Raw genomic sequence first — 14,722 nt, 5'->3', positions numbered from 1 at the left:
CACATTACATAAAAAGGTACCATGCAGCATACAGATAAGCTTAATACTAAGCAAAGAGATCTGCAGTTTTTTTTTTTTGTTTCTGTTTTCCTTTTTATATATATATGTTGCTTTGAGCTGCCTGCAGCTGCAGTACAAAAAGCTAAAAACCTGCTTCTGAGCAGGGGGCAGGACTGACTGTGCAATGACTTGTCATGGCCTTCCATAGTGCGGAAACAAAGGTTTGAGGCTGGTTATTGCAAGGGGCTGTGTAGCAGACAGCACTGTGGTGTTATCTTTACAAATCATATTCCTACATTGTCATTACTACAAAAAAGTAAGTTGTTCCAACATACAACAGGATATCTGATGTTTACGTTTAAAGACAAAGGAATAAAAGTGAAAACAGTTTAATATAAATTAGGGAATCGGTCTGCATTTGGATCATTTAATGGTGTAAAAGCTTATTAAAGGAAATCTTTGGTCCATTTTCAAACCCATACCGTGGCAAAACTTTGGCTTCACAAGAATGCTCAAATAGTGAAAATGAAGGAGCTACCTGGGGATTTACACAGAAGGTGCTTTAAGGAGCAGAACCAAAACAATCTATGGCTCTGACTAGTTAAAGCAAACATAATTTTAGAGTAAGCCTGGGTCTGCAATTAAGACATAATGAACAGATAAGGTGAAGTTTACATAAAAACAACAAAAGCAGCCACGGCCTGATTAGAGGACTTTTTGCTTACAAACGGGGCACTGTACGGTAAATATGAAGTCAGATCTTAAGGGATCTGCATATCTGGTGGCAACTGAGCTCTTCCATTATATATACACATTGTGAAAAATAACATTAAAGAAGCACCTGTTATCTTTAGCAGAAAAGAGCTGCATTAGGAAACTAACTCAGTCAAGTGTCATCCAAGTTTCATGTCCAGGACTACAGCCAAGACAAGCAGCACAGCAAAGGACAAATCGGAGCATTTGGTGGTAACATATTGGAAATGGCTCGGAAAACCTTTGATTTCTCTGAAACACAATTAACACAGATCCTGAATGTGTCATCAAGGAAATGTTTTTTAATGATCAGATCCACACATATACCCATAGGCAAGAGGCTGTGGCAGCCAAAGTGACTTAGCTACAGAGTTCAACATCTGTTTTCAGTTCCAAGTTCACATGGCTCACTGCATCAACAGTTCCAGGTAATGCAAGCCCAGCCGAGACCTTATGAAAACTGACTGTCTGATGAACGTGTCAGCGTAAGGGCATGTGAGAGAGCGTGAGCATATGTTTGTGTGTGTGTGTGTGGCTGAAAGACAGAGCGGTAAAGAAGGGGAGGGTGGGCGTGTTTGTGTGTCACTGAATGTTCTCAACACTATTCCAGCAGTGCACAAGGGACGACTGCCTTCTAGGAAAGGCAAATCCAATATGGTACACCTCAAAAGAACAAGAGGGGAGAGGGTAGTGTTTTCACTAAGCGATGGCTTTAGGAGGGTAGTTCCACAGCTTATCTTTACTGCAAGTTGTGATGCTGTCTCTCCCTGATGTAGTAAAGCTCACGCTAACATCTCACAGTGTCGAGGGGCCGGAGGTATTGCCAGGTAGGGCAACGGAGATGGTAGCATAACAGGATGGGGTGGGGGTGTGTGACACCTCATCAGAAATGGCAGCGGTTTCTATGCGTTTCTGGGCTCACTTGCAAAATAGAGCTCCTTGCCTTCCCATCCCCTCCCTACCCCCTTCCCATTCTATAGCCAGCTCCTTCAGCTGGAAAGCTCAGCGAGGGTTTATTTTCATGGATGGAGAGTGAAAACAGCCCTTTCTTTGTTTTGGCTGCTGCGCCATTCCCAGCAGAGGAGGCGCAGGGTCCTGAAGACTGGGACTGGGCCTCATAGGAGGCCGCAACGAGGAGGATGATGGGGGTTGAGGGGGATTACTTGAGTATGGGTTCCTCTCAAACAGGGTGTGAGGGCAGTTCCAGGAGTGTGGGTGTCGGCGTTGAGGCCAGGTGATGGAAGCCCACCTCTGTGCTTTCTGTAATGTTGATGTCAGGATCTTCCCCTTTTCCTCGCTGCCGATGGATGGCACTGAAATACGCATTCATCAGCTGCATGATCTCAGTCAGCTGTTAGGGAGAGAGAGAAAGAGTGGGGTCAAATTGGTGGCAGCCTCAGTGTCTGGCACTGTCACAGGAGGGTGGAGACAGATGATTTCATCCAGCTGTTTTGAAAAGCCTCCAGAAGCAAAGGATGATGTTATTTGGCATTTATGGAGAACATACAGTACAGTACACACCCCTCCATCGGAACATTATTGTAAGCATCACTTGTGTGCCATTATTTCATCACTTTGAAATATTTTGTTTAGCAGCTTTTACAGAACAAAAAAATGCAGTGAAAGCACTGCAGAGGATTTAATTAATAATTACCTTGGCCTTGATGCATGACCACAAAAAACACTATGGCAATCATTTACTCTAGTCCTGCTAATGCTCCCCTGCTCTTCAAACTTTGACAACAACTGTAACAAAACACAGCTATTATTGCATACCTTCTAAACTCTGAGTCCAAAAATAAAGACTCCATGTAAATCTGCTTTGTCCAACAAGGCCCAGTCACTCAAAATCTCCCATTGATGTCTGAGCAATAAAAAGATTTAAGTGAGTCGCACTTCAATTTGCCTGTGCGTCCAATAAATAAATTAAAGCTACTTTTGTGCCTCACAAGAGATCACAGAAGGGTTTTGTTGTCCACTGTGGGAAGTTGCAAGGAAATCAGCCCAGTGAAAGGCAAGATTTGTTCTCAACAGGGGTAAAAAAAAAGAAAAAGAAAAAAATACTGTCTGGAAGAGCGTCCATGTTTCTGAGAAATGTTTAGCCTAATATTTTAATCTAACCACTCCAATAAAACTCACCCCAATGCCATTTAAAAGCAGGAAGTTAAACTTGTGGTGGTGGTTACCACTGGTTGGAGAGAAGAGTCAGGTTGTGTGCTCCCTATTTAGACCAAATTAATGAGTGAATTAATGAGCAGAAAGTGTGTGTGGGAGGGTGTATCATGAGCAGATGGCCTGTGTCTTTCTCTTTTGCAGCAGAACTCTGCTTGGTGATGAGGCTCCTTAACCTTCCACTGACTACAATTGAAATTGATCATATGTGAAGTCATTTAAAAAATAAATAAATAAATAAATAGGTTTTCCTCTTTCACTATGTTTGTGTTAACCTGGGATGTGAGCCATTATACCTTGGTGGTTTCAAATAGCAGATCTCGATCCCCAGCTGTGATCTTGAAGGTGTTGCTGTCAGACACGCCATAAGAGCAGATCTGGCCATAAGGGAAAGACTCCAGGGCCTCTGATTCTCCCTGCTTGTAAAGAGACACAGACGTAGCGGCTACACCCAGCCACAGTTTCTGGGAAAAACTCCCCGTTGAACTCTGAAGATGGAAAATGGCAATCAAATGTCAGAGCAGGGCACAATTCTCCATGTATTCACCTTAACACCCCAGCAGCTCTCAAACTCTGAGCAATATTTCAGCATGACCTCTCAATACTCACAATATAAAAGTCCACTTCATAAAGAGTGCATCCAAAGCCTGACCATTGGCGTGCAATTGTGAGGTAGGCAGCCATACTGTCTCTCCGACTATAGCCAGACAGATCTTTCCAACGCTCCAAGATGGATGCCATGACAGCAGCTGCCTCCTCCTTCAGCCGACTCCGCAGGCGCATATCCTGCTCCACCTTCTGCTTGTGCGCTGCTGTAGCTGTGTGGCTCCACAGTGTCCCGGCTAGGAGGCCCGTTGGGAAGCGCTGTGTTGTGGGACAGTCCTGAGCCGCCACCTGACAAGGAGGTGCTGCCTGCGAGGCCGAGATAGACATGAGAACCCGAGTCTCAAGCATATGACCTGGGAACAGCTCATCCAATGGTGGGCAGGGAGCGTGTGTGCTGAAGTCACCCATCAGGCACTGAAGCCTCAGGGCAGCTAATGCCTGCAGGTCCTCCTCACAGGCTGGCAGCTGACCACGCACCACCATCTCATGGCACTGCAGCACAAATGCCCAAACCAGGACAGAGACAGAAGAAAAAGAAGGTACCATTTGTCAGTAATAACCTCAGTTGTATCATCAATTCATTTTACCTCACCCTGTTATATATTTCTCATAACTTTTTTATAGGAGTTCTAGGAAAATGCAATAATGAAGCTAGTTATAGCTGACTTTTGCCCCCTCTGCAATCCAGCCAGTAATCTTAGTCATGCTTTTAAATGCAGCACATTTTTATTACAATCACCACGCATTAGATTACTGGCTGTGACTGCAGATTGTTCTGTAAAAACAAATAATCCAATGAAATATGAGGAATGAATCACTGCGGGTCAATAAATTATTTCTCATGATCAACACTTTAATGGTCACTCATAGCAAAGACTGTCTCAGGAGAATACTATCCTTTGACGACTCGTGTTCTACTTCATTACCTGCTCAAAGAGGAATAAATACTCTATGCTGTCCACTGGTATGCTGTCAGCATCCAACAGGCAGTAGAGCTTGAAACACAGTTTCCACTGGGATTTAGACTCTGACTCTTTGGTGGTGAAGCTGCACAGAGGAGGGACACAAAGGGTTAAAAGTTGGTCAGGTAAAGATAATCCAATATAAAAAGCCATACCAAAAATCTTAAGCCTTCCTGTTAATATGTTACAGATAGTGCCTCTTGAATGTGTAATATTGTTGTTCAGTAATCTGGGGGTTTCATATTTACCCTATCAATCAACACTGCAAGGACAGAGACGCCCACGCTTGTTAAGAAAACAGAGTTCCATTTTATTCCAGATACCCAATTGTTTCATTCGAGACTGGCTTAAAGAAATAAATGACTTCAGCTTCACCTTTGTTATCTAGCGGCTGGCTGGTTTTGCTGATAGACATACTGACACAAGTCCAGTTTCCCAGCCGGGTGTCATGTTTGGCCACCTAGACCAAGCAAGGTCACCAGATATCAAGGATACTGGATTACGTCAAGCATAGAAGTTAAACTAGACAAGATAACATACACAGTCTGCCACTGCTGTCAGTACTCATCTAACTGGTGGCAAATAGTTCAGATATCTGGGAGACTTTTGGTTGCTTTGATAGCATGCCTGACTGCATATTTTTATTGTGCCTGACTTCCTTACACTGTCTGCTTGGTTTTACAGGAAAAAGTGTGAATCACTTTTTAAACCTGGTCAGGATGTCTGCGATCAGAGCGCTCCCTGCGACTGGCTGCTCCCACAGTGCATTCTGTTCATACAGTGCAAACGTGTTTTTACTCTCTTGTAGACCCAGCTTCTCTCGCATCCTTCGAACAACCTGATGAGGGGCAGGGTAGTGGGTTTAAAAAAAAAATTCAAATAAAAAATAAATAAATAAAAAGACAGATGGCCACAAAAATGATTAGATTATGACTCAAAAGAAAAGTTAAAAGTTCAGTTCAGTTTCAGTGATTTTCAGTGCTTTGTAGAGTTACACTAGCTTCCATTTTGAACTGGAACATGTGAGAGAAGCTGAGAGACAAAAAGTTGAGTGGTCAAGCGGAATACAAACAGACGCTCCCAAACCTCATTGGCAGTAGTGTGTGAGCTGATGTAGAGCTGACAGGACCCAGGGCCAGGATAGTGCACAGTGCACAGCATCTCCTGTCGGTTCATCAACATCTGGATCTCCTCCCAGGATGGCACGCACTCCCGACACTTAGTCTTCTCCAAAGCCTCACTGATGAATGACGCATAGTTATCCATCTCAGACTCAGGAGTTTGGCTCTGGATCCTACAGGAAACGGAGAAGAGTGAGAAAATGACATTAGCAAGTATGTGTGTGTGCGCGCCGGTTAAAACATTAAATACGCCATTGAAACAAAAAAAAATGTCAATACTAAAAAGAGAGACTTTGGTCATGCTGGTAATGTTAACTGACTCATAATCTGTCAGTGTAATGCTGCGATCATGGACTTTGCGTCATCCTTTTGATTCAGCTCCAGTCTTTATTTTCTTTGGGTTGGCAATGCTAAAAAGTCAATGAGGCGAGGAATGACAAATGCTCTCACTTTAGCTGTTAAGGACTTAAAAGACTCAACATCCTTCAATCCTTCAAAGAAAAGGAAAATGGCAAAGAAAACATGTTTGACTTTGGGTAGCGCATGAAACAGGAAAAGGTGTTTCCGCTCCTGTGAACCAGAGTGACCTGCCACTTCCTCCCAGTGGAGTGTCCAGGGGTGATGAGTGAGTGTGTGTATGTGTAGTTTATCAATGAAAAAGAGGGGACACAAAGGCAAAAGACAACACACTTCAACTAGAGCCTGAAATCTCACACACTTAGTGTATGTGTGTGAGAGAAAAAGGTGTGAAATACAGCCTGACGGAGTTATGGCCTCAGCCCTGTGTAAACACAGACATACAAACAGGAAGGAAGCTATTACACTCAAATGTTCATGTTAAAATATAAAACGCATTGGAAAGAGAAACACAGACACAGCAAAGCCTACTTATTTACGCCAATGTCCTGCTACCTCATAACCAAATGGCCACAGGGTGGGATTTGTCCTGCTGAAACATAATCAGGAATGTTCTGCTGAATCTCTGCGATTCTTCCTATACTCTCCTCTCTTTGGCCCTTTCTGTCATTTCCTGCTTACTTGCCCCCTCCTTCTCCTCTGTTTTCTCTCTTCTGGCCTTTTCTCTGACAGCAGACATTCCCTGGGGGGTTCTCAGGGCACTGGGGGAGTGAGGGAGGAGTGTTTTTGGGCCCACTGCCCAGTTCCAGTCTTAGCTCTGCCCAGCTGCAGCCTTAGTGCTGATCCACTGAGAGAGAAAGTGCGTGAGAGCGACAGCGAGACGTATCAAAACACAGAGCCAGCGAGTTCCACAGTGTTATTATGAATTGCCATTGCATGCAACTGTTCCATTAGCTAGAGGGCGATTCCCAGTACAGAAATATAGATAGAAAATTGTAGTAGTTTGATGGCATGGCGTTAGACAGAAAATCTAGAGCAGGGGATAAGCACAGCTAACAACTTAGATTACTATGCTTGACAGAGGGGCTAATTCAGACCTGCAAATCCAACCCTCAAACACTGAATCCGTCTGGTGGAACATGTTAACAATGTGAAGGCATATCAGCTACTATATCTAAACTGGTGGTTAAGGACAGTGGCGCCTGCTTTTTGTCCGATGTGTCGACTCAACACTCACTGCTACTTCTCACCACTACTGGTTCACCTTCATCTCCCAGCTAAACCTCTTCTGCATCACAGGCTTCAACAACTACTAACTCTTGGTTTTAAGTCACATTCTTTCTGCCTTAACTCACTCTCATCTAAAATCATTTTAAGGCATTAAAAAAACAAAACAAACAAACTTAAAATCTTAATGTTAACTGACAACTGCAGCCCATTACCTCAAACTGTGAACACCGGTGGGTATGCTGTAGTGTTTTCCATCTGACTTCCACATGTCAAGTTTCCCACAAGAACAAATCACAGCCAGAAAAAACAAGGAAATCCCATGTTTTCCACTTTTAATTATAAGTGTGAAATGACGAAAATGGCTTTCTAGAAGATGAATTTGTTTTTAAATTAACATGACCTTTGAATGCTGAACTAATTTGCAAAAGCAAAATACAAGTTTATATTTAAAACAGCATTCCTGTCTGTTTACAAGTCATTCTCATGAGAAGGAACGGTCTTGAGGAAAATCTTAAGCTAATAAAATAAGATGTAATTGAACTGGGTTTTTTTTTTCCTCCATTCAAGCTAAAGAAAGCAAAGCCACTTTAATTGTGTGCATCTCACCTCTTGAGGTGGAATCGTAAGTATTTGAGCACTGTGGGCCCAGGCAGGAAGGTGCAGCTCATGCAGGTGAGAAGCTGCCAATAACGTAGATGTGCAGCAGTGTATGGAGAAGGTGTGTAGCTGGTCTGCTTCACTAACTGACAGTAGACCTCGTCGCGGAGGGGCCGCAGGTCCAGGCAGGTCTGCAGCACGCCCTGGATGATGGGAACCGGCTCCCGTGCTGACTCCAGCTGCTGCAGGCAGTTGAAGAGCTTCACGGCCTCCTCGCGCACAGAGCCATAGCCTTTTCCGCTGTGGTCTGAGGAGCGCAGGAGGAGCAAACAACGATGTCTTATACTTTGACTCTTTCAATCTACTTAAACAGAATGTAATTCATATTTGTAAATATCATTTATTGAAATTATGTTTTGATTTGAGTTAAGTTTGGAAATTAAAAGGAAGATTCATGCACGGCCTTGAAGTTCTTTAGAATGGGTTTTCACTGTAACTTCACATTTATCTTTTGTAAATATGCTAAACTTAAGTACTTACATGTGTGCTCCAGACTGCCGTACGGAAAAGGCAACAGGGGTGCATACAGGGGGCCCTGGGTGTACTTCAGGATGGGGTTGTGTTGGTAGATGTGTTCCACCACCTCTGGGTTGAATTTATTCTCCTGCAAACACAAGTAATAAAAATTATAACATCAATAAACACTGAAAAACAAATGTAATTTTCCTTCTGTAAGCCTTAAGTCAGTGTTTCTCAATTCTGGTCCTCATGACCCACTGCCCTGCATGTTTTTGATGTTTCCCTCCACCACCATACCTGATTCAAATGAATGGCTCCTTATCAGAACACTGCAGAGCTTGATGACGAGCTGATCATTTGAATCTGGTGTGGTGGAGGAGGGAAACATCGAAAACATGCAGGGCAGTGGGTCATGAGGACCGTAATTGAGAAACACTGCCTTAAGTCAACCTGAGGAAGTTAGTGAGTGCACTGATTGAGTGCATGCGTTTGTCTGTCTGGGGTGACCGAGGTCGAATTGACCAGGGTCACAATTCAGCTCTGGCAACTTTCAAAGCAGCAGGGAGGTTAAGTGATGACCCATCCAAACCTTACTAGCATGACTGACATGTTATATTTTATCCACCAGTGTCAATGAGTTTACTGTGCGTGCGTGTCTGTCTTTCACTGCCTATGTGGATAGATGCCTTCCAGCAGTACAGATGGCTTCCATGCGATTGCCCTCTAGCACCTGTTGCTCATTAGTAACATTGCCACTACTCTGGCCCTCTCCTGACTCTGCAGCTCCTCCAAACCTGCCACCCCTTCTCTCTGGATACAAGACAAGCCAGCTTTCCAATTCCTTAGTGGGGCAAGGTTGAAACATTATTCTGGAGTGTTTGGTGCACCTTAGTAACAGTCTTGTCTGCTGGTACAGTGGGAATGAGACGCTGCCCTGTGGACAACTTTAATGAGATACAACGTCCCAGATTATATCAATACAGCTCAGATCCGAAAGCGGTCTCTTGTGCCACTTGCATTACCATTTTGAAATTTTGGGAAATAGGTGTCAGTCTTGCCTAAAGCTGACAGATGCCACTTGCACATCAATATGGTAAATGCAAAACTTCAGCCAGTAGACTGGAGACAGGAGCAAATTGGTAACCTGAATGATAATTATTTCTCATCACCAAAAACCCAATTATCAAGATACAAAAGGCAAAATAGCATTGTGTAATCAACACAATACTATCTTGCTGTGCTTATTAACCATGTTTGCTTAAAGAAAAATGTATAAGAAATTGACCACAAAAAGGGTGAAATAGTTCAACTGAAAGGTTGATTAAACAGGCAGTAGGTGGTTACTGTGTTCAACAAAGCCAAGCTAACTGTTTCTCCCTTTTCTTGTATTGTGCATAAATGAGTTGATTAGTTATAGTCTGACCACCTGGACTAATGTCTTGTTTCGAAAAGGTCAAGCACTTAATAAAAAATTTTAAAAAATTTTAAAAAAAAAGTCAGGGGACCGGATGACACATTCCCCACAGTCTGTTACGGGTAAATTCACACCCTTAACTGCTAGTTGTTCCTTGTTAGACACAACTGGTTTGACAGATCATCAAAGCAACAACCACAAACTGCTTGACACCTGGCAAGGTGTATTCTTGTGAATCTTTTGCTGCCTTACAAGCTAATTTAGCTTATGTAAATTTGGCTAACAGTTTTGAGGTATTCATTTAACTTATATGATAAAGTGTGCATGTGTCTAAACGTGAAAGAATTGTAGTGACAGAAGGTTTGAAAAATGAGTTTTCTTATGGGAAACCAAAATAAATTAAACGTATTTTAAACGCAGGCTTTCTCTGTTCTGCCAAAATTTAAGCTTGGCCCCTCTTGGCAAAGCAGACGAGGGTGAACGGAGGCAAGCAGATTAACCACTTTCTTAGAGATTAGAGACTCTCGTTGGGAGATTACTAAAACAGGAGGCCAGGCAAAGGACTGCTTATCAGGTCTTGCTGCTTCTTGCAGAGCCCTCTTTGACCTCCTCTGCCAAAAACTGCCCCCATCTTCACCCCAGGGCCGGACTGATGCAAGACGAGTGATCTGTCTGCTCAATGAGATTCCAGCACGCCGTGTTCTCTAGCAACTCCCGGTCTAAAAATATGACTATCCCTTAGAAACACTCTCTGCACGTGGGAAGGTTTAGGAAAAGGCATCTTTTCAAAAGCAACGATTTTTCTGAGCGTTAAATGACTGGAAATACCTTAATTTTGACCTTGATGTTTTTATGTTCTGTCCAGTGTGATAGAATAAGATGAGGTCATTCAAAAGAGAAATGCTAGCAGAATAAACTTTGGACTCCCCGCCCTGTGTGGTCGTGTGGTTTCCATGGTAACAGAGTAGGGGAATGATATGTAGTCTGACGGCTGTTTGTGTTAGGTGGATCTTATCACAGGCAGCAACTGTGTGTATACGTTTGCTTGTGTTATGTGCCCCACCTCAATGTCTCGTATCAGAAGCTGTGTTGGCGTTTCCACTGGGGATTTGGTATCAATGATTTTCTGGATGGCACAAGCCCAGTGTACAGCTTCGTTGAAGTGCTTTGTGTACAGCCTGTAGCAGTGTTTCCGTCCATAAACTGTAATGCTCCAGTAACCTGGAAAACAAAACAAAACATTAAGGTTGGTGCTAGTAGTTGCACCCGATCTTTCCAGTGTAATTTAAGGTAATAGGAAAAGAGTACTGCAAAATGTCTCTGCAGAGGATACCCAGCATATCAGCCACAACTCCCTTTCTCTGGCTCCCTTTCTCAATTTCACTTAGGATCACAGGTCAGCTTGAGAGGAACCTCAAGCCCCACCAAACCCAAACAAGAACAGTTATTCTGCAGATGTGTAAGAGCACAAGTGTTTGCCCCCCTCCCCAACGAGTCTCCTCTAGGACAACATACAATAAAAAAGTGAAAGAAAGGCATGCTTCCTCCTTGTGCAGAGGAAGTATTAGACATACCCCAGGCGGCCTGGCTTGATCTGCAGCCCCACGGCTGTTATCACGCTTTCCTGCTACGTGACTTGGCACCACATTATTTTTTGTTTCAGTTCTTGGAGAAGTATATTGTACAAATATTACAACATGATGGTATTACCTTTGTTCATTTTGATTGTTTGGTGCTCTTAAATGAAAACTGTTGTAAAGGGCTGCCCTTTTAGGGAAGTGGTGCATCTTAGTAACTACCAGAAAATACGCAGAGGAAGTAAAGATTTCATGCAATTCATACGTGACAAATTTCTCAGTGGCTTAGGGGGAATACTAAGGGAGCTTGTGACAAAGCCACTGCTGAAAGCACACTTCTGTCCAGAAAAGTCCCTTAGTATATTGAGTTAGTAAGAACTATGTTTGGGTTTGGATTTATTCAACAGTTTGGGCATTTTAAGTGGTTTGGTGAAGTCAGCAGGACATAATCCCCTCCATTGATGGACAGGCAGACATACAGAATGTTTGAGAAAGGCAAAGACTCAGATTAATTCATTCCTGTGTCTTTTCCACACACAGCAAAGGCTTTCCTCTTGAATCTTTAACTCTTTTGTTTCATTCATCCAAAAAGGGAAGGGAGATGCCCAGGCTTATTACTCCGATGAGAGGTTTCTCGACCAACCTTGAGTGTTTCTGAACAAAACGCACCCGGGACTTCCCCAACTTACTCAGAACTGTAGCTCACATGGAAAGTAAAAGGGGACTAAACACATAACTTACCGATAAAACAAAAACAGTGTAAGTTGTTGGGAATTTTAAAAAAAAATGTCTATGATCACTATACCACATTAGGAATTAATGCAAGTCTGACTGGGATTTACAGAGATTACAGGAAAGGATACATAACTGTGTCTGCTGTACCCCTGATAATGAATGTGTGTTTGCTTTGATTACCTGTTTCCTTGTACGTTTGCTTGTCTGGCCAAATGACAGAGCAGAGGTTGGTGAGAACCAGTGTGCCCAGTCTACGGGCACCTTTCTCTGGTCCGCTGTAGTAGTCAAGGGAGTCCTGGCTCAGCACAAACCAGTAACGACGCTGCTTGATCCAGCTGCCTCGCACCTCCCTTAAGAGCCAACCTTTAAATGGGATACACACCAGCATCATATGACAACTCAACTATAAAAATAAGTAACATATGACACATGCTAATTGCTTAGACTCAAATCTGTTTTTGTATTCAATAGTAAATCAAATATCTCTTTGATTTGGATGGTTGATCAAAAAAGAAAGTTGTCAACTTGAAGCACTAAACACAACAAAAACAATGAGTATCCAGGTATCCAATACAAACTCCAGTGAAGCCCTTTCTTTATTTAACAGTGTAAAGCCAAAGTTGTGACTATATATTGTATCCTAATAACTGATGGACAGACTCACATTGGAGCAACTTTGCAAGCACTGTGTTGCTTATGTGCCAATACTCTCCTGCACCTACATATAAAAACAAGAATTTCTCTAGGCAGCAGATGGGCAAATCATGAAGCTATTAAACTGGAACTGCCACACCATGTTTTCACCAAGAATAATCCCCAAGGCATGTAATTGTCCATAAAGTTTGTTGCAGTCTGTGTGTGCCTACCTTGTTGGGGTAAATACTAGGGGATAAAAATACTGTCAGTTAATAGCACAGGCATTAAGTGCTGCATGCTGCCAACAAAATGACCACTTTTGACAGAGTGAGAAAAGAAGAGAGTTTACTGGAGCAGTGCGACAGAGAGATGAAGAGAGTAAAACAGACATGCTCGTAGGCATGCATTCTGTACTTGCCAGGCCTGTCTCTACAATGCAAGACTGTTGTGCTCCTAAAGTTCTGAGGGTTTGGAAAGATTGCAACAGCCCAGATCCACTGTTCCCAAACAGTGAACTTTTCCCCCCTCAGCTATGTGTGCAAATTGTTCCTAATAAGTATTTAATCTCAGAGTAGATAAATAAGCTAGTTTGGCAGAGCACTATCCAAATGCCTCCTGTACACAAACAGACAGAGGACAATTGATGAGTTCTGGTGGTAAGGGGGGGTCAAAGTTTGTTCAGAGAGCCAACAGAGAAACTGCAGAGTTATTGCAGGCCACCTGGAGCAACAATAGGTATTGCTATACACAGACAGTGTAGCAAATGTGGAGTGACTGTGTGAGTACATATGGCTTGTGCAAGTCTGTTGGAGAGACATTTGAAGGAACAATTAGGTAACATACATTCAGACTCACACCCAGTGAAAATGGTAATGACGCCACGACAGCATCACAACTTCCTCTGTGGTTAGCAAGCTGCGTGCCACCTGACATCCAGCACTCATTTCACACGCATCTTTCTTTCCCCCTGCTCTCACTCTCTTCCCATTTACCTTCATCTGCCAAATTTCACTTCTTTCCCTGTTTGTAACTCTGTCTCAGAGGTTTTCAAAGGGAGTGCAAGGACCCCACTGCTTTGCTGCTACTCAAAAATAAAAATAAAGTGAGAGGAGTAGACGAAAGCTAAGCCTCTCAGGCTAGGTTTCCTCTTATACCTCTATATGATGTAAGTGGCAGTTTAAAACCTACCATAAAGCCCCCAATATAGCCCAAAGTAAAAACCCAGGAGGTACTTAACACCACATCAGAGGGGGTCAGCATCAAAACCCAATGTGAAATGGATAAATAAAAATCATGAGGTAAGTAGGGCTGAGCTTTCTGACTGGATGTGGGACAGCGGAGGTAGACAGGCTGTCTGGGAGAGAACATCGAGAGAAGGACAAGACTGCCACCCTGACGCCTCTGTCACAGACACAGGATGTCCCACAGATGCTCTTTTGGGGAACTTTAAACAGTGTGATAAGAAAAGGCGAAGAAGGATGGAGTCAGAAAGAGAAAGAAAGAGCAGTAGAATCCCCAGACCCCCTGTGTTACCCCTCCCATGGTTTTCCATCTGGATCCCATCGCTGTAGCCTACTAATGTGTCCCCTGGGGGGCCATGGCTCGCCCTTAATTTGTTTCATTTGTGACCCTTAACCCCTCAGTGCCCTGCCCCCTCAAACACGGATTGAGAAAACAATCTCTGTGAATTTCCATCTTTTACTGCTAAGCCTGTTCTAACTCCCTGAATACAGAATGTTGTACCTTGTATTTAACACAGAATAATAATATAAGGAAATCTAATTATTTAAAATATAAGTACACCTAATCTCATAGTTCATATCTTTAATTCATCTATGGATAAACTTGAAAAAGGGATTAGCTGTACTTTCATCAAACCTCTCACAGGAATATCACTATAATGAAAGCGCTATTATACACAGGAAAAGGTTTTGTTTCACTGAACACCAAACTCTACAGTATGCTAAAAACCAAAGCTAAAGAAGCTGGGTAGGGCTCTAAAGCTTTGCAACAACAGTTTCTAAATCCAAGTTGATGTCAAAA

At 43.0% G+C, this 14,722-nt stretch overlaps 1 protein-coding gene across 3 annotated transcripts in view; it reads right to left on the bottom strand.

Annotated features, from left to right (window-relative positions):
* Nucleotides 1-91: 91 nt before the first annotated feature.
* The window catches only part of plekhh3 (pleckstrin homology, MyTH4 and FERM domain containing H3), a 31,174-nt gene continuing 16,543 nt past the window's right edge, over nucleotides 92-14,722 (bottom strand). For 2 of the 3 annotated variants that reach the window (XM_072369540.1, XM_072369542.1), the window contains exons 4-13: nucleotides 12,224-12,406; nucleotides 10,795-10,952; nucleotides 8,339-8,462; nucleotides 7,808-8,105; nucleotides 5,580-5,787; nucleotides 5,195-5,331; nucleotides 4,458-4,578; nucleotides 3,535-4,023; nucleotides 3,222-3,413; nucleotides 92-2,104 (exon numbers count right to left, since the gene is read on the bottom strand). In XM_072369540.1, the coding sequence (XP_072225641.1) occupies nucleotides 1,934-2,104; nucleotides 3,222-3,413; nucleotides 3,535-4,023; nucleotides 4,458-4,578; nucleotides 5,195-5,331; nucleotides 5,580-5,787; nucleotides 7,808-8,105; nucleotides 8,339-8,462; nucleotides 10,795-10,952; nucleotides 12,224-12,406 (2,081 nt within the window). In that variant the 3' untranslated portion in view covers nucleotides 92-1,933. The remainder of the gene's footprint in view (nucleotides 2,105-3,221; nucleotides 3,414-3,534; nucleotides 4,024-4,457; nucleotides 4,579-5,194; nucleotides 5,332-5,579; nucleotides 5,788-7,807; nucleotides 8,106-8,338; nucleotides 8,463-10,794; nucleotides 10,953-12,223; nucleotides 12,407-14,722) is intronic. The other variant, XM_072369541.1, reaches the window with a different exon arrangement.

This window comes from Leuresthes tenuis, unplaced genomic scaffold (assembly GCF_036924035.1).
Source record: "Leuresthes tenuis unplaced genomic scaffold, fLeuTen1.0.hap1 SCAF_17, whole genome shotgun sequence".
Classification (NCBI taxonomy): Eukaryota; Metazoa; Chordata; class Actinopteri; order Atheriniformes; family Atherinopsidae; genus Leuresthes; species Leuresthes tenuis.
The sequence above is the reverse complement of the archived record's forward strand: the minus strand, read 5'-3'. Positions and strand labels throughout refer to the sequence as shown.